This window comes from Synchiropus splendidus, chromosome 18 (genome assembly GCF_027744825.2).
Source record: "Synchiropus splendidus isolate RoL2022-P1 chromosome 18, RoL_Sspl_1.0, whole genome shotgun sequence".
Taxonomy (NCBI): Eukaryota; Metazoa; Chordata; class Actinopteri; order Syngnathiformes; family Callionymidae; genus Synchiropus; species Synchiropus splendidus.
Window position 1 is genome coordinate 12571106 of NC_071351.1, and position 27311 is coordinate 12598416.

Here is a 27311-nt window from a genome sequence, read left to right on the forward strand (position 1 = left end):
TATTGCGATCAGCAATAAAGTGACCTGCATTTCCTGGCGATATTCTAAAATTATCTACTTGAAATCTAAAGGTAGAACGTATTTTCTATATTATTAACAAAAATCTGTCAAACTTTGGGAAAACCAACAGCAATGTTGGGTCAAATTAAACGCGTATTTCCATGATATTGTGTTGTTTTTATTCGTCTGACAGAAGGCCACATATAGCAAAATATTCAACTATTATCTGAATGTTTGTGTGCTGCTCATTGTTCCATAAACGCAACACAATGTGAGACGTTTACAAGACGTAGTTGAACGCATCATTGGCTGTGACGTAATACATGGGCGTGTAGTCATGGCTGTGTGCAGCAAAACCATCCAAAGAAGTAAACACTTATTTGTTCCAAAACAACCCTTGTCAGTGGTATTTGGGCACAAGGACATGGAGGTACACCTTACCAATAAATAAAGGACATCGGAGAATACGTGGTAAGTATGGAGAAAAAGAGGCCTTTCACTTACGAATTAATTCTAGCCAAACATTGGTTAGCCAGCTAGCATTTGCCAAGCTAGCCATCCGAACGATGTGTTGATATGAAGCTCCGCAGTCTTGCATTCCTTCTACAAACTGTTAGTGCTTTTTTAAAACATGGGTGGGTAGTCTGTTAAACATTGTACTGGCTTTCAATTCACGCGGCAACTGTTGACTTATATAATGATGGACGTTCATGTGATAGCAGCGAGAGACTTTCCCCAAACCCTGTAGCCAATATGAAGCATGTCAACGAGGGTTTGCGTTCCTGTCAAACAGCTGAAGTGCTTTCTCAGCTTTAACGTATCAATTAAACAGAATTGTAAACTTGCACAGGCAAATGGCCTTGTTGTATTGATGATGAGGAGAGTGCCCTGCTCTGTATAACACGTTCTTCAGGACACATATTTTCTCAAGTCAGTGTGGGTCATTCATTCTAAGTGTCAGACTGTTTTCAATCGCCGTTCTGTTCCTGTAATCGTCAGTCAGTTTTACATTATGGTTTGTGTCCGATGGGTCTATATAGAATGTTTACCTACTGAGAATCAGCAAATAGTAAATTGAGAACAAACCTAAAAGTGTATCACCAATTTCAGCAATGTAGATTATTGATGCTTTTTTTATGATACATTGAAGTAGTGCTGTTAAACAATTACGTATCCATTATATCACCATCAAATTTATGGGCCACTGAGCTTAATACTTGATCCATCTGTCGTCAGTAGTATGCAAATACAGCAAGCTGCATACAAAAAAAAATTGTGGTGTCCGTTAAAAATATTGATCGGGTTATATTGAAGAGATCAGACACATTATGCATTGAAAATATTTCTGTTTGTGTCTAGCTCAAGATAAGACAGACAAAAGGTCACAAATCTCAATTATTGAGTGATGATAAAATGACATAAACACAGTTTGTGTCACAGTAGGGTATGTTCCTCTGCCATGCCATGGCATTATCCTCCTATAAAGATAAGTCATGAGTCCTGTTTAAAACTCTCTTAACATAAATATTGCTCCCAGCAAGTCTTTCAGTGGACTATGTTTATAATTAGCCTTTTGTGTTTGGTGTCTCTGATTTCTATGTACCCGCCCTTTGTGCTGTATAAATATATTTCCTTTGTCTTTTTATAGACCACTCCTAAATAGTTGATGTTCTCTGATGCGTGAAGAAGCAGACAAGTATTTGTCAGATGATGTCTGAGGTTGCGCAGCAGTGAGGTTGCTTGTCCAGGGGATTTTTTTTTCCGTTCAGCCTCTCAAATCGGTTTCCACGATTAAAAAAAAAAAAAAAAAGTAACGCTAATGTAATATGTCACATGCATATTGTTTACGATTTCACAATTCCATTGGATTTGTTCCAGCTAGTTTTGTCAAGTTGGTGTTCGTCTTCTTGCCAACCAAATACCTACGGCTGTTGAGGGTGAATGACAACCTGCTCCAGAATGTGATCCCCATGCTTACTGGCTGACCGAAGCGTATCGCTTTACAGACGTGGGATGGTGTGCAAGTCAGGCTATTAGTTTGGAAGAATATTGAAACTGAAGGTGGTGTCACATGATCAGACCATTGTCTACCACGAATGACTGTTGTTTAATTCATCCTGTTCCTTCTTGGTGTTTGACTGCTTCCTGAGTCACAACTCATGACTTTGCTCTTTGTGTCTGTAAACCCCTTTGTATACATGTTTATTTATATTCTGTCTTAAATTGTAGGTGCTTTAACAATTTGTTAGGAAAAGGGATTGAGTGTGAAAATGTAATCCACATATTTGTAGAGATTAGTCTTGAGCGTCAGCGTGTGTCACTGAGTGTATGTACAGTCCACATTGTAAGTGTGCCACTTGATCATTCCTGTGTTTGCATGTGTGTCATAGCATCACTTAGATGTCAATGTCTGCCTTTGTGTGTCTGTGCATGTGTACCAGAGTGTATATGTGTGCATGTTGGTGACTTTAAAAGCATGTGATCCTTGTGAGTGCATCTGCTTGGAGGCACATGTGTGAGTGACTGTGTGCGTCCGTGTATAATTGTGCCCAGATGAAACTGGGTCTTGATTTCGGCTCACCAACCTCGGCTTCCCAAATTGTTAAAAATGAGAGTCATGGCAGGTGTTCATTCATCAAATTCTCCTTCAACCACACCCCTTTCCCTGTCTCCTAAATCGCCCCCCTACTCTCACAAAATAAGCAGACCCTCCTCCCAAAATGTGTTGCCCCTCCCCCTCCCCATTTGCTTGTCTGCTCATTGGCAACACAGCAGATGATGAAAAGACTCCACGTCGTTTTGCTCCATGCGCATGTGTTGGTGCATGTTTGATCTGTAAACACACCGTGTCAGCGTCACCGGTCTGTGACTGAAGCTCTAGACGGTGATCGGAATACCACATCACAGGGGTCTTGAGGGGAGCGAAGCCCACTGGCTTTATTCACATCAGAGAGAGGGAATGTCGTCCTGAATGCGGCTCTGGTCGGACAACCGCTCAGCGTGGTCATCCTCCTCCCTCCCGTCGTCTCTCCACCTCCTCCATGCTGCTAATCCTTGCTGACACAACGCACAAAGGACTAAACACCGGCGGCATCCTCCAACAGCGCGACGGTCGCATCCTCATCGCTCAGTGCCTGTACGTGTGCTAATGTATATCACCGGCCTCCACTTCCTCCCCTTACATCCCCGCCTCCTCCTCCTCCTCCTCCTCCTCCGCCAGTTCATTCAAGGAACACAGAGCGACGGTTTAGCCCCTAGGAGACATTTTTTGTGTTAATGGAAGCTGGTGGGAGCACTGGTAGCTTATTTTTGACCATCTGACGCCTTTATGTAGTAGGAGGTATGACTTGCTTCCTGTTCGTCAACATTTGACACCGTTTCCTTGTTTCACTCTGGTACTCTTAACAGGTAAACAGGCAAAATATTTTCTGACAATGCCCAATGGTTTGTACACTGCTATGTCTGCATGTCTCGTGATGAGAAGAAGCCAGATATATCTGTGTATCAATTTGATCTGCTGCTCACAGTCATTCAGAAAAAACGTGGATTTGCCTTTGACGTGAAACTTGTTAATGACTTAATCTTTCAGAATTTTGGAAGCTTCACATGGTCCGTCAAATGGCATCCTTTTGGATCTTTTTAATCTGCAACGTATCAAGTTTATTCATTTATGACAGCGAACAATGTCAACAGCTCATGTATTTTACTACAGTTGATATGTAACTGTTTCTCAACTAATGCAACGGTTGTTTAATAAGTACAGCATGAACAATAACAATTCTCTGTATTCATCTTAGATGGAATTTTAGTAACACATTGTGTTATATTAGTACAAATATATGTATCTGATTGTTCAGGACAACAGATAACACGCAGAACGTACAAATCCCAACAGAACACATCTAAAGTGTGGCCAGATGTTTTTTTTATTTCTTAATTTAAAATCATAAAATCTATTCATGTAGTGAGCTGCACTTGGTTTGAACGATGGCAAAGCTCTCAGGTATGGAGCTTGAACTGTGTTTGTGTCACTAGATCTGTGACTCACGTGTTATATTAGTACAAATATGTGTATCTGATTGTTCAGGACAACAGATAACACGCAGAACGTACAAATCCTGACAGAACAGAACATGAAACCAAAACAATAAGTTATCCTTCCATCTGCATTTACATGTGTCAAAGATTGAATCAAGCGTGCTGTTTTCACAGCCAGTCGTGGGTCTTTGGTCAATCCTCTGACATGCCTTTGCCCCTTTGCCCCCTGTCTCCAGTTGAAATGCTAATCGGCCAGACAGAGATCTCGGTTTGCATCTGGTTGCCGATAATAGGCTATAGAACATGCTTGTCCTGATCAGCAGATACCAAAACCGCATGAGGGACGTGGTGTCAAAGGAGCAGTGGTTTTAAGATCAGAAGTGTCTTTAAAACTACATTTCAGATGATTTTTTTTGTTAAAATAATTTGTAAAATCTTGTATTTTAATGCTTTGGCTAAGAGAAAAAAATGCTTTCTATTTTTAACTGTTTTCACATGAAGCTATGTACCATTCAGCACTATTTTTACTCTTGTAAAGCGTGGGTATTTTGGTTAGGCTGCTAGAAATCTGCTTGAGGTGCTTTTATAGCTTTGGTCACAACATCTTATTTGGTTTTATTTTTATTGCTGGTCTATATTTGGTTGCTTTATAATGAGCAGTGTTACTGGTTTTGCTGTTGAACACTTCCTTTAGTTAAGCATTATATGATGCGTCTTAAGGAAGTGGTGGATCTTTTAAAACGTGACTGCAATGCTTTGTATCAGAACTTTCTCAAGATTCATTGAATTTTGTTCCATTAGCCATTCCAGTTAAAATGCTCCATTTAGAAGGGACTAGAACTGCATTATGGATGTGAACAAGTGATTTAAAAGAGCCCAGTGAAGGATCAAAGATTCAGTCTTGTGACAATTATACAAAGGCTTTGGTTTATCTGAGTCAGTCCTTTCGTAAAATTTGCAATGCACGTGTGGGAGTGCGGGCTACTCCTTCACCTCACTGAACCACCGGGGGCCTTTTTTGACAGATAAGACATCAGGCTCGTCTGGTCCTTGAGCAACATCTGTGACTCAAAAAGCCGGCCTCGCAGAGGAGGAGAGAAAACCAGAAATGTTCCAAAACAAAGAGCAAAGTTCACAGTAAAACAAACATAGAGGATGCACTGGAGAGCTTTCACTCATCATTCAGTAGCGCTGCTTGTTGGATCTTCAGCTTGTCATATCCTGGAGTTTTGCGTTTGGAAAGGCTTAACGGAGTTTAGCTGAACATGTTTAAATTCAAGATCATGGGCCGTGAGTACTCTCTCCACTGATATAAGGAAGTGTTCAGGCAGTGTGGAAGACGACTTAAATTTTATGGCTGGAATAATTTTAGTTTTCGTCATGAGATCTACTGTATGTAGTCTGGATTTACTTTTCAGTGCTTGACTATTTGTGAAATCTCCGGTTCACTCATCGCCTACTGTGCTGGGATATTTACAAGTGTCTTATTTGCCCAGACCATATTGATTTTACTAAAGTCCTGGAGCCAGTTTGTGATGTGATCCAGTTCCAACTGCTTTTTACTCATTTCAGACATGAACACTGATTAGTCCCACGCTGTGTGATTGGATTACACACTTTACACAAATTGAAATAATAAGGGCAAAACGATAGATTTTTGAAGTTTTGTTTGTGTTTGTATAATTTTTTTTGGAGGTTCTGTCCGATTAGTCCAAGTTGTCGTCCTCGGTTCAGTTCTTCCTGATGTAACTTGAAGCTAAAACCGATCAAAGATAGGTTAAGTATGGAACACATTTTCCTGCTTTTTGTTGTTAAAATGTTAAATTTGACTTAATCTGGTTTAATTCAAAGAATTTTTTTTAAAATCCATCATATTTCCAGAACTTTTCTGGTGTGCTTCTCTGAGGGTCTTGAATTTAAGAACACATTGACATGAAAAGGTCTTGTCAAAATGTTTTCGCTTTGGCTCCCTTGTCTTTTCACTACAGAACATCCCTTTCAGTCCTCGCTTTAATATGAGTAACATCTTTATCTGATCAGATGTGAAAAGCATGGCATTGATGTCCTTCTGCATGTGAGCTCTCGTGTCGCTTTCTTTTTTATTTATTTATTTTTAGTCATTAGAATCAGCAGGCTGTCTATAAACTACAAGTCAACATGTAGTAATGTTTACTGTAAACTCCTTTCCCCACTATGGGACAAATAAAGGCCATGTAATCTAATCTTGACTGAGAGAAATGTCCGACTTCTGGCTGCCTTGGCTGCTCTTTCTGAATTGCATCTCCATGTGCATTCTCTGAACCACAAATATGTTATTACACCTCTTTCTGAGAAAGGAGATAATCTCGGCTCTTAGCAGGCGTTACTGTGTTTGCTTTTGTGCCGTGTTTGTTCAAACACCGTCCTGCTTGTTTATGCGGAGCAGGTTGATGTCGTGTCCCCTGACTGGTCCTCAACAGTGTGTATGACGGAAGTGAGCCCATCTGTTATTGCAGGCACAGAGCTGTAATCCTGCTCCTCTTATTAGCGCTCAGCTGTAGATTGGCAGAGACATTTCAACAACACAGGTGGTGTGGTCAAGGCCACAATCTACTGCTCACACACTGCATGAGATGAGTTTATGCTCTGTAAGATCCGGGCGCTGACATCAGTTGCTGTGATACCAAATGCTTTTTATTAGTTTGTTTCATGTTGTTTCCTTGTAAGCATGGAGACTGTGTGTGTCTGTCTATTTCTGCTGAACAAAAGACCTGTCCAGACTGTAACACCCCATTAGTGAAATCCTGAATTGGCCCTGTGTTGACCTGTGACCTTGTCAGATTTACTAGATAATGCCTGAATATCTTAAGCTTCATCACTTCCCACGTCCAAATGAGCTGTCTGGCCTTTCCACGTGCGCACACAGGACACTCCAAATTTCCAATCCAACTTCTCAACCTTTTGAATAGTAATGTCAGTCTTTCCTACCCAGTTGTTTTGGTAAAATGTACAATTTGAGAAATGATTACAGTTTAGTGATATTCAAATGAATATGAATTTGCTTTGGTTGTTGAGCAATGTTGTTTTTTTCCCCCGATATAGTTTTTTTTGTTTTTGTTTTGTAACCATTCCAGCCTCTGTGGGAATCCAGTCCCAAATGTTTACAGATTCTCTCTTCCTCATTTTGTAGTTTCCTGCACTTAAAAAAAAACATTTTCGCCTGTTGATCATTGGACAAATCTTTCCCTATCTTGTCCATAGTCAGGAGTGTCTCGACATTTTAACCGGTACAGCCACACAAGAAAGTAATGAATTTAGATTTTAAGTCGGTTTGACCGAATTAATGCGTCCAAATAAATTCCCTCCCAGACTGTTGCAGTGAAGTGACTAGTTTGTTCCACATTTTTCAAGAGTTGCAATTTGAATTTACCCGTGTGATCTATGAGTGTTTACGAAACTGCTTACAAAAGTGCTTGTGATTTTGTAACCGAACAACCGGCTCAAATCAGTGCGATTGATTTGTTTGTTTGTTGTGTGCGTCCACGTGTTTTTAACTATCACTTCATGTCTTTGTGGGTGAGGACATGACCTTTATTTAGAATCTATGATCCAAGTCATCAGACTGGATGCAAAATCTTCAGAGGTGAAAAAACAATATCCACGCTTTCTATTTTGAAATTTAGATTAACGCAAGATTTGTACCATCGTGATCTTGAATTACGAACCCTTTTTTTTAATGTTTTTAATCCACAGTCAGCCCAGATCTTCTTCTGGAAACACCCCTGGTGGCACCGCTGCCCGCAGTATCATCAGCAAGTGTCAGAGCTGTCCCTCTGAAGTCCCGGAGGCGCAGCAGTACCGGGTACAGTGTTGCCAAACCTCAACGGTTGCGCTCAACCCCCAGGCCAGGGCAGAGCAAAGGCAACATGGAGGTGGGCATGCGAGTCGTGCGGGGTCTGGACTGGAAGTGGGGGAACCAGGATGACGGAGAGGGTCACGTTGGGACGGTGGTGGAAATTGGCCGGCAAGGCAGCACCACTACGCCAGACAAGACGGTCGTGGTACAGTGGGACAGTGGCACACGGACTAACTATCGGACTGGCTACCAGGGCGCCTACGACCTGCTGTTGTATGATAACGCCCAAATAGGTGAGCGCCGGAAAAACCATAGAATGCCAGATTTTAAGATTGTATTTATTGATTTCAGTAAAATGAATACATATGTCGTGATAATTTTAAGTTCAACCTTTACTGATGAACTGCCTCATTGGAGCTCTTTTTAGACCGGTCTAGACTTGGATATTTTTTTTTTGGACTCTGAGGATTTCAGGACAGGCAAGAGTCCAAAAGTCAAATGTCAGAATGAGGCGAGTTTTCTGTGAAACCTGTTTGCCCTAAAAAGTGTTTCGCAATATATGCTGACCTGCCGATTGCTCCACAAATTCCTCATTTCTAAAAAAGAAAAAAACTAGTGTGGTGACAGTCTCATATTGGTTCATTAGATTTACATTTAAAATTGTTTTATCAGCATTGCTGGGCCACATCGTGCACACATGAGCATCAATTTAGTTGTCTTTAAGTCTCACTCAAAAGCTTGAATATTTTTGTGTTTGATGATTGTGCCCCTCTGATTTTGTATTGAAAGTGGCGCACCTTGTTGATGGATTTACCCCTTTCCTTCTCCTCCAGGTGTGCGTCACTCAAACATAATTTGCGACAGTTGCAAGAAGCATGGAATCATGGGAATGCGATGGAAGTGTAAGGTGTGCTTCGACTATGACCTGTGCACACAGTGTTACATGAACAACAAACACGACCTCAGCCATGCGTTTGAGCGTTACGAAACTGCCCACTCTCAACCGTAAGTCCTGTTTAATGTGACCTTTAATGTCAGCGTCAGCACGTTTCATTTTATGTGGCCACCATCTGTCATTTAAACCCTTAAATCCATCAGAGAAACCTCATCAGTGCGTTTCCTCGAGTTAACCTTGATTAGACTTGTTTCCATGACACAGGTTCTTTTGGGGATTTACGTCGCTTAATGTTTCCATGTGTTCACTTTTTGTCATTCCTATATCCTGTGTGGTCCAGTTTGGTGACTTCTGCTGCTATTTTGAGTGTGTGCTTTTACTTCTGTGGTTCAGTGTTGAAGGGCTCTGATTGAGATGAAGTCCAAAGTGTTTCTGACAGCAATCGTCTGAGCACATGTCCCATGTTTATCTTTCCAGGAGTAAACACCTTTTCATTCCTTTTATTAGCAGTCGTGAAAAACAAAGCATTGCAAAGCTGTTTATCTTCAAATGAGAGGTTTAACTCAGGTCAGGCTGTCCGCCTGAGGTTGTTTAACCTCCCTAAACGTCTTTCATGTTTAATAAATAGGTGCTTTTCAAGCAACTTACTTTTTTCCATCATGATTTGCCTGGTAATTCAAAATTTTGACCTGTTTACCCTTTTTTAATTCCAGTCTTCAAAGGTGCACTTTAACTAGTGTGACTAGAAATAACCATTTGCCCAAGGTTCCTACTACCGTTGTCAAATGTGTTGAATCTGCTCATACAGGTGTTTGCTGTCTTGACTCATAACCAAATGGAAATAATTCAATTCCATTTGGATGTGTTTCGGGGTTAAACCCACTTTCGTCCCACCATTTCTAACTTTTTTCCAAAGGCCACATAGTTATATTATTGTCCTTCACATTGATTTTGTGTTCTTATTGCCTCCACTTAACTATTGGTTGGTATTTGGTCTTTTAATAAGTTGAAGCTTGGGCAAGAATAAAAGGTCCAATTTTTATACCCCAAAGTTTTCACTCAGCTTCCTCCGCTACCTTCAGTAAATGCCTAGTGACTTGTTTCTCAGTGTCCTTTGTTTCCATGTTTACTGGCATCTGTTCTCCCGACTCTTCTGCTTCAGTTGACGGCAGAGCTCCCAGCTGCTTTGGGCACTGTCTGAATGTCAGCAGGATGCCCTGTTCTCATTTTAACAAGGTGATATGAGTGACCCAGATTCCTTCATACTGCCATCATGGTTCAGTTCCACATGGGTCTCCTCGCCTCCTGTCTTGTAATGGTTAAATGCAGAAACTCATGGATGCACATGAGGGGTTTTTGTTTTTTGGGGTAGATGTTTTGACATTGAAGACATGTTTTGAATTACATTTAAGGAGAGTATGTGAACGTCATTTGATGCCAATTTTAGGTGTCTGTTTGTTGCTTTGGATGGAGGAGGAGCCTTCCGAAAATTTCACAGGCAGCTCAGTTATATATGAATTGTAGCCATTTCGAATGGTTGAAGTAATCTCTGAAGAGTCAGTGTTCTGAATATTGTCTACTGAAGTTATCCTATCTGAGGTATATTAATGGAATTTACTCAGTTGCTCCTGCTCTGAATTTTAGCTGTCTGACTTGCTAATATCTGTTGGTGTTCATGTGTCTGACTGTGCATGGAAGTCATTTCATTACTCATCACTGAATTAAAGGAGACAGCGTTTTGTTTGTGACATCCCTTACGCTTGCAGCATCTGAAAGGCTGATTTACAGTTTACAGTGTAGTCACGCTCATGGGATGTGCAGATATATTTGAAGAGTCAAATTAACTTCTTTTTTTTCTTTGATAATATGGCCTGTTTTCCAGTGTCCATTGAGACATTTGTTTGATCCACAGTATTCATGTGGCTTGAGCATGTGTCCGGCTGCTGCAGCGATATTTGCAGTTTTATCAGCTCACGATGCAATTGTTTTATTTTTGTCCTGACCTACACAATGGGAGGGAGTTGTTGAGGTCTCTATATGGCATTAAATGATAAGAGGCTCAGGATGAAGCTTCATAAACATGGTGTGAGGACTGGATCAGATGTTCTGCACATGAGGGTTTCCTGTAATTATAATAGATGTAAGTGGATTAGCATGCTTACTTTCTCAGCCATCTGCATTAACATGATAACGTTTTATCTGCTGCGGGAACGTGTCACACACAATAGGCACTGAATGTGTGCTCTAGTTGTTTTTTTTACAAGTTCATCTTTCAATTTTAACAGTTTTGTACCCAACGGATGTTGCGAGGTCCTCTTTAATCCATCTCATCATAAGGGTTTCTTTCGGGTCATGCACTTGATTTGAGTCCATTTTGTCTTTGAGCCTTAAGACTTGAGGAATTTAAACCATTAAAACCAGTAAAATCAAAAGAACCTGTCTTCATATTGATCCTTGTCATCATCCGTCCTGAACTGTTAGTTGGACCACCTGCTCGCCCTGTGATTTCAGCACTGCGGAAAGTCACAGTGGAAGCTGTTTCATATGTGAAACGTTAATCTTTACATCTTCACAATTCCCCTAAGTATACTTGACAGATATGCTAGCATATCATATAGGTATTTATAGTAAGAGCTCAGTGCTAAGTATCTTTAAGACACTGTTATGCTCTTGCTATGACTCCAAGTATGTGGCCTGAGACACATGTGCTTGCTGCTCAGAGCATATGTTTGCGCCATATGTTTATGACATGGATGGTATGCAGCTGGTTAATCAGCTCTTCGGCACACAAACAACACGCAGTTCTCGGGAACCTGTCGGGTCATCTTGGTGCGTAATCCTTCCTTTGCACATCAAGCAACATGTCCACAGCTCACCTGCTCTCACATTGTTGCCGCTCCTGTGTAGAAGTCCGGTGTGGACATAGGTTATGAGATTAGATTGAATTGCCTTTTTTCCTCCTCGGAAATTCAGGACTCAATGAGGATATCAAAGTCAAAGTGGATCTAATCAGAACATACCCAAGTTCTCCTTTTAAGTATATATTTTAAAGATCAGTTAAACACTACTTGTCATATTGACACACTCAAAACTCCTGTTCTATTGATCGCAGCCTCTGAAACCAAAGTGCAGGTAGCCTCATGCTATTTCAGTGCAAGGAATTAAACCAGTAACCTTTTGATGACCAGACGTCCTGTTAATGTCTTGAGCCATGAGAGCTTAAAAATCTGAAAATAGTCACACTTGCAATTGTTTTTTTTTTTTTTTTAACCTCTTTACACAACTGCATTTTAGACTTAATGCACCCGTTTTACCTACAGTTTTGACATCATCACTCTTGTTTTTGTTTTATTTCATTGAACTGTCATGCTGACTTTTTAATTGTGTCACTTTATTTATTTATTTATTTTGATGCAAAGCAGTGGCCACCTTTTGATTATCCCCTCTTGCCCCGAGTTGTAGGACTTGTGCCCTGATTCTGTCTGGGAGTACTGTGACATTTGGCCTGGTCGGATTAGATTGCTTGATCCCTTAATAGAGCTGTTGTATTTCTCCGTGTGGCTTTGCAGAGAAACGTGTCATGTTTTCACATCTTGAAAAACAGCACTGTGTAACTTTGCATTCTACATTGTTATAAAACTATTCTTCTTTTGAGGTATATGGTCAATAGTGCGTCAGAAACTTGGCTGGCGAAATCTTTCCGTCCTACTCCTGGTTTAAGTCCTGGAACTGGCATAGTTTAATGTCTCTCTTCACTGCTGTTCAAATCAAATTTTCAAATTTAAAAGGTCGATTAATCATTTTATAAAACAAACTTGAGGTTCTCCAATCCAAATATATACAGTGCATTCTTGAAATCTTACCCCTGAGTGACCTGCTTTCTGACAGCTCTCCTGTCCAGGGATTAGGCTCAAAGCCCTGTTTTCAGATGAGTGCTCTCCTCACAGTTCAGACCTCCAAGCTCAGTCTCACACAGATCCTTGCTGTGACTTGCCTCTGAGAACCAAATTCACTCTGTTCAGGAAAGGAAAATCGATACAATGGAATGAGATGAGAAAAGCCGATTTAGACTTGATGCTTGGAAAACTGATGGCTTTAAGGTCCTTAAGCTTCAGTCTGAAAACTTTTTAAAATTTTGGGTGCTTTGAAGAGATTGATATGGATGAAAGCGTTTGATTTTTGTCAAGAAATTATGGGAATAGCCAGCTCCTTTGCTCCAAGATCTGATCAAATCTTTACTATAAGGTATGTGAAAAAATGGAATGTGTTGTGTGTTTGGAATGCGTAATGTTTTGGAAGTACGACAAGCTCGTATTCATTACAGAAAGTTTTTAGCTGATAAAATGTGATAAAAATATGGAATCTTTGAAGGAAATTTCTCTTTAAAATGTTTTTGTGAGAAAATTATTGTTCAGATTTGTTTACTTGTTGAAGACTTGGTGACTCATTAATGCTGTTTTTGCCTGTAAGGAATATCATAATTAAACAAAAAATTTTTCCCCTATTTGCATAACATTTTGAGGGTAGCATACACCAAAAGTCTTCAGTTTTTATTGCAGTCGCAGGACCATTATTTCTAACACAGCTGTGGCAGCCTTAAATTCATTTCCGTATTTAATGATTATTTAATATTGCCCCGGCCTTTGTATTCTCATGCTGCGCATGAATCTTTCCGTACGTGACTCAGAAAAGCAGGGAAATGATGTGTTGCTCTTTGTGCTTTTACCACAGAGTAAGCTTGGCTCCAAGGCAGAACCTCCCGAGGATCATCTTGAAAGGAATCTTCCAGGGTGTTAAAGTTGTTCGTGGACCAGATTGGGACTGGGGTAACCAAGACGGTAAGTGCCGTGTGACTGCTGTCCTGAATAACCTGGCATTGCACAGCAGGCCCTCCATCTCTTGCCGAAGGAGCCGTTCAATTCACAGTCTTTCCTCACCTGCAGCTCATAACATTCTAACCTCACATCTCATTAACCCCACAAAATGTCGTGTTGTTATGTGCCTGGACCTTCATGACTGGTGTGACTCATTCGTGTCTGCTACACAGATGTGCTTCGTGTTGCTTTGTATCATGTGTAGCAAAAATAAGAAGCGTCTTCATGAAAGATGTGGTTCATGTAACCTTTTTTTCCCACAAAAGAACAGATCTGTGGACTCTGAATAGATGGCTAGATAGCTCGGGTCAAGTCGGTCAAAACCCTGATACGTGAATTAAGATCAAATGAATCCATGTTTTTCAGTCTAGGCTCTTCTTTGCCTCTGAAAATAGTAACGGTCTATTTTCTGTGCTGGAGTGAATGAGTCAAAATGTCCTTTGGGTGTCTTTGAAAGCAATGCTCTGGGCTTCAGTTAGCACACTCATGAGGCTTAAATGGTGTATGCAGGAGAACAATGAAGACCAACTGAGCATGCTCAGAACCCCCCAGCCTCCCACATAATTTTGCAGGTCATTGATTTAGTTGGTATCGTTGCCAAGACGGATTGTTGCAACCGTTGTGTAGAGAACATAAGTTACTTTATATTGTTAATGTGTTATGTAATGTTTTTCTGTGCAGAGGTCATGCTTATCTGTGTCGTGCTTGAATAAAGGAAAAGGCAGTTTTCAACAGCCTTTTTACTCACTTTTACCTCTAAGATAACAGTCATTCTTCCTGTTTCCTCCTCCAGTGTGGTTCCCCGAACAATCTTCTCCCAGCTGAGTTTATTGCTACTAACATTTCCTTGTTGTCTCCATCAAATCATGTGTACAAATTTGTGTGTATTCATCTGTGTGTAGGCGGGGAGGGGAAGGTTGGGAAGGTAGTGGACATTCGTGGCTGGGACACAGAATCTGGACGTAGCGTGGCCAGTGTCACATGGTCTAATGGCACCACCAATGTCTACCGAATGGGACACAAAGGCAAGGTAGACCTCAAATATGTGTCAGACGGACAGGGAGGCTTCTACTACAAAGATCATCTCCCAAAGCTTGGTAAGTAAATGATCTGTTTGATCTGATAGTCATCGATATGAGTGAAGAAATAAAGACAGTCTTTCCTTTTTGATGATGATAAAAGTCACAGTCAAAAGAATATCAGCAGTTGAATTTCCTTTTATTTGTCGACTTGCTTAGTACTTCAGCACATGACAGAGCCACGTCCATCTGTTGAAGTGATACATCCGTGTCATTGTTGTTTGTTAATGTTGTCACTTGCTAATTCAGGTGAGCATGCGGAGCTGCAACGACAGGAGAGTGCTGACGGCCATTCCTTTCAGCAGGGGGACAAGGTCAAATGTCTTTTGGAGGTTGACATTTTAAAACAGATGCAGGAGGGTCATGGAGGATGGAACCCCAAAATGGCTGAGGTATGAAATCCTCGAACAGATTGGTCTTTTTTTTTCATATTAAGTCACATTGAAGAGCAGCTCGCATGTTTTAAGCTTCATGTTACGTTGAAGTGGGGCTAATATTGTGTATTAGTGGCTCAGATGGACTTGGCTCTTGTGTAACAGAGTGAAAGAAATCTGAGCATACAACCCGAATTATAACTGCTTAAGGGAACATTCAGGTCATAGACGTTCAGCTAAACCTCTCTTTATTTGCAGTACATTTGTCGGATCGGGACAGTTCACAGAATCACTGACAGAGGAGACGTCAGAGTCCAGTACAGCAACAATATCCGCTGGACTTTCCACCCAGGGGCCCTCACAAAAGTATGCTCCACATTCAAAATCCTGGATGTCTATGTGTTCTGTTTAAAATTACAACATGTGTTTTGTAATTTATTCTGTCAGGTGAACACTTTTGCAGTGGGTGAGCTTGTTCGAGTATTGGAAGACATGGACAGTGTGAAAAGACTGCAAGCCGGGCATGGAGAGTGGACAGACAGCATGACGCCTGTATGCTCATTTGGCGTAAAGAAAAAAAATGGTCGCACGTAGCATCTGCTGGTCAATAGGATGATGTAAAGAAAAAATGAGTTATTTCTGTTGAATCTTTTGACACATAATTCAACACTATACTGTAGAGATATTCCATGGATATTGGGAGAAGGTGAAACAAACATTAATAAATGTATGAAAAAGATCTTTACTTGCTTCTTCAGGTGCTTGGCCAGGTTGGGAAGGTGCTAAAAGTGTATGCCGATGGTGACCTTCGAGTGGTGTTTGCTGGTCAGACGTGGACGTTCAACCCCGCGTGCCTCTCATCGCAGCCTGTTGAGGTGGATGCAAACCTCATGACGGCAGAGAACCCCAGCGAATCTGGAAGTAAGGCCTCTGCAGGGACGAGTGAGCTCACATCTTTTTCACATCTTCACTTTTTTGTCTGGGTACTGTTGATCTTGTTTTCAACACTCCTCCCCACTGCATGTTTATTTTGCTTTCTTTTCAGCTTCATCACTCTATTTTCCTACAGCAATCCATGAGACATGATCTTGATGCATGTCAAGGTCTTCCATGATTCACTGTTGTTGTTCATGTTTCAGCATCTTTGGACAATCTCCATTCTCATTTAACAATCATTTAAGGCTGTTCTGCTTTTGTGATGGCAATTTCAATGCATGAAGGGACATTTTGACTCATTCCTGTGGTTTTCATTCTGCGCTATTCAGTCATTCTAATATTTACTCTTTTCCCTTTTCAACATTTGGAGCAGTTGCATTGTAATTGTCTTGTAGTTACCTTTCCCCTCTTTGTTTTCAGGTACTGTCATTTCTGTGCTGGAGAAGCTGCTGTCTCAGTCAACAGAGCAGGACAATCCCAGCCGCCTGGTCATCGAGGCAGCTCACGGCAGTGCCAACAAAGTGCGGGAGTTGCTCCAAAAGTACCCAGACAAGGTGAGTGCAGCTCAATTCTGGCCGCAGTCTGACTAGTTTTTTTGAGATCTTTAAGACTGACCATCAGTCTGAGGAGATTTGTGAATGTGACTAGTGAATATATTTTGTTTTGAACCTGGGCTATATCATTAAATAAACGTAAACTATATGACATGAACCAAATATTGCCTGTATTTGATTAGTTTCTTTGAATGTGGGAAAAAAGATTTGATGTGCCATGCAACACAACACTTGTAGCTCTCCTCCAGGATAAACAACAGGATTATTGATCATTGCGGTGACGAATGTGGTCGTCGTCTAGATTATTTCCAGACGGTGTGGATTAGACTCAGGTTGTGCCAGGTCTCCGGCTGTAGCCGCTGATTCTCTAACCACGTTCCCATTCCTGAAAGGTGGATATCAAGAACCAGGGCAAGACTGCTCTGCAGGTAGCAGCTCACCAAGGACACATGGAGGTGGTGAAGGCTCTCCTTCAGGCCAACAGCTCTATCGAAGTCAAGGATGAAGATGGGGATGCAGCGCTGCATTACACTGCGTTTGGGTGAGTCGACACACTCGGATGCCTTATCTAAATTAGTGCTAACAGCTGGAGGATCACAGTTCTCATATTAATCTGACATGAAGCTTGTTTCTTTTTGTGTAAGTGTTAATCCATTTAGAGAAATTGAGCGTGAAATGCTTTCCTAATTGCCCCATGTGTGACTCTGACATGATGAAATGTCTCTTTATTTATGAAGTATATTTAGAAAAAAATACTTCAATAATCTTAATCCCTGTTCGGAACTGCTAATTTGTAAAAAATGTAAATATTTTAATTTTTTCATGATGTAGTAATCAGGCAGAAATTGCACGAGTGCTGTTGAGCAAGGGGGCAAATGTCAACCTCCTGAACAACTCCATGTGCACGGCGCTCCACATTGCTGTCAACAAGGGCTTCACTGATATGGTCAGAGTGCTGACAGAACATTCGGCTGACGTCAATCTCCAGGTGAGCGCTAATAAATAAATTCAATTCACAGCTCCTCCTAGCTTCTTAATTGACGACATACCATCATATTTACTTGAGCCGTGTTCATGTTTCAAACGTGATTCTTTTGAAAAACTCTCTCTGCTTTTGAGAAAGAAGCATTTGTCATTTGGGACCCACTTGACAAAATAGAGATGGATAAAAACAAAGCATATTATAGGTTCATAGAAGAGCCTCATTGAAGGTGCCATATTATGCTGATTTCTTTGGCTTGTAAATTTTCTTTCCATGCTTAAGTTTACCTTGTTTAGGTGACCTGGCCCCATCCCCTTTGTTGCGATTGATAAGAGATATTGCTGCTTCAGTCCAACGATGCGAATGCAGCTGCCGAACATAATATAGTGATAGTTATTGCATCAGATTGCCTATGACTGAGTACAGTAGCTACCCAATTACCAGACAAGTGAGTTTGGTGAAATATGGGACTTCAAAAGGCAATTTATTTTTTGTCTGAAAATGTAATTTCTGTCTCGTGCCATGGTGGCATTAAGAGCGGTCTCTAACTGGTAGATTTAAAAGCTCACACTGTTTTGCTTCCTCACTCACAGGATTCATACGGGGACACGCCACTCCACGACGCCATAGCGAAAGATTTCCGAAATATCATTGAGATCCTGGTGCTGGTTCCCAACATCGATTTTACCCAGCAGAACCACAGAGGGTTTAATCTCCTCCACCATGCTGCACTTAAAGGAAACAAACTGTAAGTAAATTTGGCTCCTCAAAACTGGTCCTCATACCCGGTGTGCGGTGTTACTGAAGCAGGTCATGATAATAACAATAATATTGAGTTCTAAGAAATGTTTATCTATGTTAGTATATATTAACATCCCTCGCAGTGGTGGATTTCGTAGTTCCAGGGCACATACCTAATGTGTATTTCTCTAAAATAGTTGTTTGTTTTGTTGTAATCTGTATTTGGCCTTTTAAATGGAAGATTAATCCGTCTTCATGGATTCATTTTTAATATTAATCCACTTTTTATGACAAAGGGCAAGCTTGAAAGCTTTTTTTATTAAAATCTCTTCCCTGCCTGTCCGCTTGAGTAGGACTTGGATGGTTCATCTGAAAAACAATGTTTAATGTGAGGAAAGTTTTCTCATTTTGTGCTCAGGAATTCCATCATCTTGAAAAATAGTTTCAGACGTAACATCAAGTCGTCTAACTGTTTAAAATGAAGAAGGTTGTTGCTTGCTTGACTCTTCAGACTGTGTATCAAATCTGTCAAACTCAAGGTAATGTCCAAATGTAGCGTGGTAAAAAATGCTTAAAGACTAACGGACCATGTCATTGGCCAGAGCTGTAAAGTGCTTCTGGGCTTTCATGACCTCATTTCCATTCAGAGAACATATTATATCAAATCCGCAAATGGAAAGTCATGTTCAGGACGCGTTGCAAAAATTGCCATCAAAAAAAGGAATGCTATTTGCTCTGGATTTGTTTTTGATTTTCATTTACGCTGAGTCACTACTGTCTCTCAGAATGTTTCAAGACGATGAAGAATTTTGGACGATCCAAAGTACATCTCCACAAACTAAATTAAATTTCTTTCCGTGTATTTCTCTTGATTTAATGTGTCTTTACTTGAGTACTTGGTGCGTGCTTTGATTGTTGCTTCAGTTATTTACTTGCTGCTCTTAGTTTTCATAACACAGTTTCTGTGTTATGTTCTCATGCCACTCTCCTCCATATTAAGGGGAAAAACCCATGGGAATCAGTTTGTTTGAAAATGTTCTCAGCTCCAAAAATATAATCTTTGACGACCCTCAACACGGGTCCTGCTTTTCCCCGGGAGCAGGAAAAGCGCAAACAAGGCTGGCGTACAGTCAAGGCAATGGTAGGGGCCCGCGACTGCAGTAGATGATCATTTAGTTCACATCTGATCTGCTCTGGCAAGTGTCATATGTGTGCTGCTGGAAGTTTCTGCTGCGCTCTACAGACTCCGTTTAGCCTCGAGCGAATGGCTCTGCCAGGAGCAGATACAAAGATTTAAAGTGTCACAGGATCCACTTGGTTCTTCGGGTTACTTCTATATATCCAGATGTCTATGTTAGATGTGATTTTGTAGCGAACTAATACAATAATGTCAACTTCACTCATTTAAATGACAAGCCCGCCATATCGCGCCATCCCTGTGTCTGTTGGTGCCTGAACAAATGAAATACGACCATGTCCTGTTTGTCATACAATTTATTTATTGTGAGGAAATGGAGGCCAGAGGCCAAGTTCTCAAATGGTTCTGGGAAAGAGAAAAAAGAAGGCAAGCTGCCAGATCTCAGCTGGCCAAAAGAGATAAACGGATGAACGGATGGATTGTCTGTTTACTGTGTTTATGAGACGCCGAATTTATTGGCCAGCTTCTCTCTGTCAGCTGATCCCTGCGGCAAACCCAAAAATGTTGCCATCTATAATTTTCCATCCATCCTGTGGCAGGGTGAACTGAATGTTCATGTGGAAACTACAGTCGGGATTTAGCAGCACTTTTTTATGTGCTTCCACTTATTTTATGGAAAAATTACCACAAAAATCAAAATATAAAAGATACATTCACTTCACATGCTGAAACTGAAAATGTATGAACAATAGATACATTTACAAATGTATCTAAACAATAAAACACATGTTTGCGAGATGCAATTTTAATAAACGATTGCATAACTTTGCAGACTTGAGCTCATGAGCAAAATTCCCAAATTCCCCTTTGTGGTTGTGCGTTGGTGGCCGCGGGGAGTTTTTGCCATCAGTGAATTAACACAGCGGAACTTCACTTCCTGACTGTTACATAAAGGTTTGATAGATTTGATTTGATATGACAAACAAGCAAAGCTTCCCCTTCGGTTGAGAAGACTGCAGATTTCTTGCTGATGTCTTGAGACAACATGGCACTGAAAACAGGAACATGACTGCAGGAGCCACCTACGTTGTTCCTTGAAGTCTCCACTGATGTGGTGGGAGCGCTGCCTGCCTCCAGAGGTTTACACCATGTTCGCACACGCTCTCACTTGCACAGCTGCATTGCAGGTATCAATGACCTCCAGCTGTGTCTCCCTGACAGCCTTCATCCTAATTATGCAACTCAGTGATCTGGACCATGTGGAGCTACATGTGACGTCTCCCTGTGCTGCTGCGACCGTCAATTTCGATTATGAAGTATATTATTTCCCCGAATGGCTTCTAATTAGGAGGTTCATCTTGATAACGGCTTCCTGTTTTCTGCTGCGCCAAAGGTGCATGGCCCATTAGAGTGAAACAATGAATGGTTTTGATGCGGTTAGCTGAGCAGAACCTGCTTCATTTGGCTGAGTTGTTTTCAAGACTGACTTCTGCTTTTTGTCTTGTCCAAAGTCACGGATGCAGGATATCATCACCTCCTGCTTTGACAGATTTATGCTTTGTGTCTTTATCTGGAGTGGCTTCGCACTCCATGTGTGTAAGAAGTTTAAACATGTGCTCTTCTTGAAATGTTTGATGCTCACTTGCTCGCCAAATATGGCAATGGAGAATATAAGAGATGGTAAACCTTGGGACTTGGCATGAACAGAAAAGCCTTTTTTTCTTTGGAGTGAGTGTAAATGATGAGTCTGTGACTCAATATTTTGGATTTTATGTGTTTTCTCCAAGCTAGACTACATTTTAACCCATTTCATTGAATGAACTATCATGTTATCTTGAAGGTGGTGAAGTACTTGCTCATAATTATTCTGTGCTCAGTGCCACAGAGAAGATCCTGGGCAGAGCACGGCAGCTAGTCGACGTGAAGAAGGAGGACGGCTTCTCCGCGCTGCACCTGGCTTCCCTCAACAATCACAAAGACGTGGCAGAGATCCTCATCAAAGAGGTGAGCGGTGGCCACATTTGCTCTGGCTTCAAATACCTATAAGTATTTTCAGTGTGATCTAATAATGTGTTGCCCCACAGGGCCGCTGTGACCTGAACATCCGCAACAACCGGAACCAAACTCCTCTCCAGCTCGCGGTGACACAAGGCCACACCGAACTGGTCTTGTTGCTGGTGGCGGAGGGCGCCGACGTCAACATGGAGGATGAGGACGGGGACACGGCCATGCATGTGGCCCTCCTCCGCCCGCAGCTTGCTAACGTCATCCTCAGCCAGTCTGTGGGAACCAGCAGCACGGAGGAGAGCAGCGAGGGCTGTTCGTCCACGTCACTCTACTGCAGGGTGAGGAAAACACAGCGGTTAAAGAAAGCCCCGCTACAGCTGGGCAACCTAAGGAGGAGCTAGTGTTGTTCCTGTGGAGTTTGTTGAGGCTAAATAAAGTGTAAACAATGGCTAATAATGCTCACAGTATAGCGGTGTCAGATCCTCAATCAAAGTCAGGTGAAGAAGAAAGGAGGATTTGTTTGGCTTCACCGAGGTCAGAACAGAGCAAGGGAGCCACACAAGCCTTTAATTTGATTCTGTTGAATCAGGGAGGACACTGCAAACACCAAGTGAGGTCAGGAATGTGGATGTATTTGCCTGGCTTCAGACTTAATTCTGGATAAAAGAGTTTGCTCGGTCTGAGTGGGAGAGCGCGTGCCATAGTGGGGAGGTCAACTGAGGAGAAAGGATTTTTTTTTTTTTTCTTTTATTGTGTAAACAATTGAGGTGAGCTTGTTTTGATTTTCTCATTTAAAGTCTTAAGGGAGAAGCATGTTCCTTTTGCACGTGACCACAAGAATGTGTGCGCCACTCATAATGCTGGCTTGACGCCACAAAAATCCTCGCACACGTTAGGAGCCGAGAGCTGCTACAGCGCTGTCAGCCGCCAACACTATCGGAGGAATTCTTTAGTGCTGATTAGATTTAGTTCTCTGAAGAACAGACCTAAGCAATGTTCAGCCCCCAGGCCACTTTCAACCCGGTTGCTTTCCACTTCTGTCTGAAGATCAGCCTTGAATTTTTATTATTTCTAAATATTCTACATTTATTTATTTAATATTATTGTGCGAGCTGAAACTACTATAAATAACTAAAATGAAATCTAAAATAATAATAATAATAAAATGAAATGATTTTCTTATAAATGTCAAGCTGAAATTTCCTTATTTTTTATTTTATTTTTTTATTTTTTTAATTGTTAGCCCAGCTGCAGCTCAGCTGTCATCCGCTCTGTCCATCATGTTAGTATGGAGGGATTTTTCTCCTTCACTTCATGCTCTTTCTCCCGTCTTGTCGTCCCAGCTGAGCGCCTCAGGTCTTCTTGGGAATACGGAGTTAAGTGTGGGTGCAGCGATTGCCTGTTTTCTAGCACAAGAGGGCGCTGACATCAACTACGCCAACCACAAGGGCAAAAGTCCCCTGGACCTGGTGGCGGACAGCACCATGCAGCACCTCATCAAGAGTTTCTCTGAGAAGCACAGGTGCGAAGCGTCTGCCGTGGGCCTGTCTTGCGTGTCAGCTTCTGTGTTGGTGAACTATGGCCTCGTCTCCCAGGCTGCAGCGTCTGCAGGCCATCACCTGCGGACAAGGCCTGAGCAGCACCAGCATGCGACGGGTCCACACCACGCCCAACACCATGACCAACCTTGTGCTGCCCACCCCGCCGGGGCCCAGCGAATGCCTCATCTGCTCCGAGCTGGCGCTGCTCGTTCTCTTCAGCCCCTGTCAGCACAGTGTGGCCTGTGAAGGTGAGTGGAGACTGGGGGAGGAGAGATTTATGGAGCTGGAGTAAGCAGCCCATCCCAAGTGTGAGAGTGTTTGTGCGTGTAATGAAACAGCTTTTTCTGTCAAATCAATACCTTTGACAACCTTAAGGCTTTGTTTCTCTCAATCTTCTCTCTGGGTGCAACTCTTAAGGAAAGCACAGACATGATGGTGTTCATGAAAAGACTGATTTTAATGGCTGTAAAATAGTTTTTTTTAAATGTGCTATGAGTGAGGTTTCACTGTGTGGCAGCAGTAGGAAAAAGACAATAAATATGGCTGGAATTTCTTCTTTCTTTTCAACAGATCAAAATGGCATGACTGAGCAAACCGAGATGATGAACTTGAACTTAGACCTAGTCCACAAATCTACAACAACAAACTTACACTCCAATATTTTATTATTCAGTTTTCCTGCCATTCCATCTGTGCAGTAGCCAGGTGTTTTAGGTGTGTTGAGCAGCCTGGTGGTCTTTCCATTCTCAGACTGTCTCAGCATTGTTGAGTGACACTCAAGAACCCTTAAGAACATTGAACAACACCCCCAAACTAGCCACCTGGCTTCAGTAGAATAGTTTTCAAACTCTTTTTCTATTGAAATAAACACTAAAAACGTCCACAGCACGCACTCTGTTGGTGACACGCCCACATGACTCCACTGGTAAATCTGTAGGCACAGCCACTCCTCTCTGCATCTGTGTCTGATAAATGTGCGTGTCAAATCATGTGGCCTGACGACAGGATCATTCATAAAGGGTTGAGAGGAGAACACAAAAAGGCGTCTTCACAGTTTCCTCTTGTCGGACTGTCTCTTCACAGAATGCGCCCACAGAATGAAGAAGTGCATCAAATGCCAAGTCACAATCACCAAGAAGATTCGACAAGGTCAGAGAACCTCCTCCACTTCTTGTCTCTCCATCACACCTTGTCCTAATGTTGACCTTTGACCCCCAGATCAGACAGAGGTGGACTGCAGCCCGAGCACAGAGAACTCTGAGCAGCACAACCTGCTGGAGCAGCTCAAGTCCCGCTTCCGGCAGATGGAGGAGCGGATCACCTGCCCCATCTGCATCGACAACCAAATCAAGCTGGTCTTCCAGTGCGGACACGCCTCCTGCATCGACTGCAGCGCCGCGCTCAAGACCTGCCCCATCTGCCGCCAGACCATCCGCGAGCGCATCCAGCTGTTCGTCTGACCGCCGCCCAGGCGTCGCTCGACCACATCTGCCTGTCGCACCCTCCTGCTTCCAAACCCATGGTGGCTTCACAGTGAGAAAGCAGCTGGTCCTCGTCACTCCCACCCTCCGGAACTGTGTCCCAGCTCTGCTGCTTTAGGTGGATGTCTGTTACCCATCACCCTCTCTGGTCACCTGCGTTTACACGGCTGCACAGGAAGCTTCCTCCGGGCCGACTACATCTCTCACTCGAATCATCCGATACTAATCAGTGTTAGTCTGCCGAGGGAGTTAGCTAAACCTCGATACCCCCCCGCCCCCCTCAAATGGCCTGTATGCAGGGGGGCGTACACTATATATGCATGAGAATATGCATATTGACAAAGCTGAAAACGATGGAAGGTCTGTCCCTGGTGTTTTTTTTTTCATTTTTTTTTTGGGTTACATTGTGTTGTTTTGCAAAATGCACCGACGTGTGCAGTTTTTATTTATGTGTGAGGTGGTTGTTACTTAGCATTGCCACTTTTCAGTTGCTTGCCAGACAAGCATCTTCTCGTTTCTACTGAGCTTCACCCCCAAGCCTGCGAGGTCTGTGCATCATTAGTTGGTTCAATAGATGATGGAGCTTCATCTTCTCAGCAGGCGAGCATTCAAGTGCTAGTGTACTGGAGACTGACGGTGGTGGGAAGTCAGTGAACGCACCACTGTATTCCCCCCCTTGTTCTGCAAGGCTATGTCCACTTTTTAAAAGTGACAAGAAATGTCACAAATTGGTAACTTGTTGCAAAGTGGACTGGCACTTTGACTGCAGCTTTATTTCTCAAGAAAAGTTCATTTTTTTAAACTCATTTTTGAGTGTTTCTAGCTTCATTGTTTTTCAGCAGAAAGCCCCCAGTTTTTGCCTCTGTTGTGAGTCAGATGTTGAATGAAAGAGTGAAACACAGACCCCACTTCCTCTACTCAGGGTATCAAATCATTCAAAGCACTTGTGATATCCATGAACGCTAAAAAAAAGAATCCGCTCGTAAGCTTAACTGCTGCTTCAATCTTGCTTCAAAAAATATATCTGGTCTACTTCCCGAATATCTCTGTCCTTGTTCAGATGAATGTTTCTGTACTGCAAATCAGGTTCGGCAACTAAAGCTGACGGGGGGAAAAAAGAGGAGCAGCAGTGAGTGTGTTTACTGTCTGACAGGCCTGCTGTTTGTTTACCGCGGAGGCAAAGGAGGATGTTTGTGTTTTTTGTTATTTATCCAACAGATGTATTGTAATATATATTCATATAAATACATATAAATAGAATCAGAAGGGCAAAAAGACGTTGTGTTACTCCTCCCGTCGTCTCTTCGTCCTCGCCGATTGTACATCATTTGACTATTTATCTGTTTGCTGTGTTTTCTTGAAGGGCTTTTAAACACAAGAGAAAAAAAAATGTTTTAATCTCAATGTTTTATTTGCTCAACTGAACTATTTTTCTGTTTTTGTCCCATGTTATGGGAGAGCCAATGTTACATATGTGAATGTCGGGGTAGGGGGAGGGCAAAGGGATCCCGTCTCACTCTGCCTTTTCGTCCACAACAAAAAGATGTTCACGGAGAGGTTGACGGGGAGCAGATTTACATTGGTGCCAAAATGTGTGAGGAGTATGCACAGAACTTTCAAACTTATATTCAAGTTTACCTGGTTCCGTTGTGTTGCCCCAAAGTGAAAGACCGCCACTGCCGTTCGAAAGCACAGATCCCACTGAGGTGTGTTTTTCATTGCTGCTGGTGAGGTCCTTCACTTCTGGCCAACAATTCAGGCATAGTCTTGTGAACACCTCTCTGCTACATTTACCCCCCCAATCTTTACAGAGATTCATAAATATACATACAAAGACTGTGTCAGAAAGTTCTTTTGATGGTTGTCTCTTTTGAGTTGAAGGGTTTGCAGGCAATGGCAATAATTAATATTAATATATTGATTCTCATTTAAATGGTTCTCCCCTGAAAGGAGGAACATGTGGGCAAGAAGTGATTTCTGTATAAAAAAAAAATACAATATTAAAGCAGCAAATGTTACTCTTGTACAGTTCAGCTCTCGGAGTTCGTCGGCCTTACAGTCCATTCTTCGGTTCACTTCCTCTGTTTTATTCTGTACAAAGATATTTTGCAATAAATATTGAACTTTTTCTAAAGAAATGTTTTTATGATTGTTTTTCATTGAAACAGTAACAAGTAGTATAGTGGATTGGTTTCGATTGTTATTAACTAATGTAGATATTGGGGCTACGTCATATTGATTCAATAACTATAATAACATTATCAGCCTCGACGTCCTCAGTTAAACGCTTAAATATGCGGCAAAATTTATTGCAAACTTGCCTGGATGATAGCAATTAATTCACGCCGTTTATATAAAAAGAAAAAATAGTTGAAAATTTAGTTTTAATAACAAAAGCATGTATTTTTGCCACGTTTAAATTTTTATCCTGTTTTTTTTAAATGATATGTGTGCCATCTGGTGGTCATGTTTGGTAACTGTTTGGTAAATAATCACATTTACAATGAAAATATGTCCTTCAGTTTCATTCCCACGCTCTCCCACCGATTGAACAATGTTGTTCTTACTTATTTAAAAGTTTGAATCTCTTTGCCCCTGTTATTTATTTGAGTGTGTTTTTTATCTGTTTTTTTTGCCTCGGACCTTTGTTAAAAAAAAAAAAAAAAAGGATTTTACGCCATCTAGCGGTAAAGCTTCAGATACGTTTTCGACGTTTATTTTCTGACGTTAAGTCCTACATTTTAAATTACTATCACGTTTACACACACATTCTTACACACAATTATTACCAACGGTAAAATATAGCAAATTATTTTCCTTTTATATTATTTAACTC

The 27311-nt window shown here is 41.7% G+C and overlaps 1 protein-coding gene across 5 annotated transcripts; it reads left to right on the forward strand.

Annotated features, from left to right (window-relative positions):
* The first annotated feature begins 310 nt into the window (after positions 1 to 310).
* mib2 (MIB E3 ubiquitin protein ligase 2) lies at positions 311 to 26570 on the forward strand. Of its 5 annotated transcripts, none has more exons than XM_053848484.1 (19): positions 311 to 471; positions 7771 to 8166; positions 8707 to 8878; positions 13500 to 13606; positions 14545 to 14739; positions 14971 to 15113; positions 15354 to 15461; positions 15543 to 15647; positions 15854 to 16037; positions 16452 to 16585; positions 16978 to 17126; positions 17417 to 17573; positions 18161 to 18315; positions 21324 to 21450; positions 21531 to 21791; positions 22797 to 22975; positions 23049 to 23242; positions 24078 to 24143; positions 24213 to 26570. In XM_053848484.1, exons 2-19 carry the CDS (start codon positions 7944 to 7946, stop codon positions 24452 to 24454), a joined length of 2901 nt encoding a protein of 966 aa, XP_053704459.1. In that variant the 5' UTR covers positions 311 to 471; positions 7771 to 7943; the 3' UTR covers positions 24455 to 26570. The 5 variants fall into 5 exon arrangements, with proteins under 5 accessions (XP_053704459.1, XP_053704457.1, XP_053704458.1 ...); XM_053848482.1 differs by lacking the exon at positions 311 to 471 and adding an exon at positions 4441 to 5328; XM_053848483.1 differs by lacking the exon at positions 311 to 471 and adding an exon at positions 4444 to 5328 and having other exon boundaries at positions 15854 to 16016.
* The last annotated feature ends 741 nt before the right edge of the window (positions 26571 to 27311 follow it).

What these genes read in the sequence shown, in the direction of transcription:
- mib2 (XM_053848482.1), top strand. Translation starts at nt 5,304, where the DNA reads ATGTTTAAATTCAAGATCATGGGCC. An exon ending in GGACTGGGGTAACCAAGACG is followed by an intron (nt 13,607 to 14,544) that starts GTAAGTGCCGTG and finishes ATCTGTGTGTAG; the next exon opens with GCGGGGAGGGGAAGGTTGGG. An exon ending in CCACGTCACTCTACTGCAGG is followed by an intron (nt 21,792 to 22,796) that starts GTGAGGAAAACA and finishes TTGTCGTCCCAG; the next exon opens with CTGAGCGCCTCAGGTCTTCT.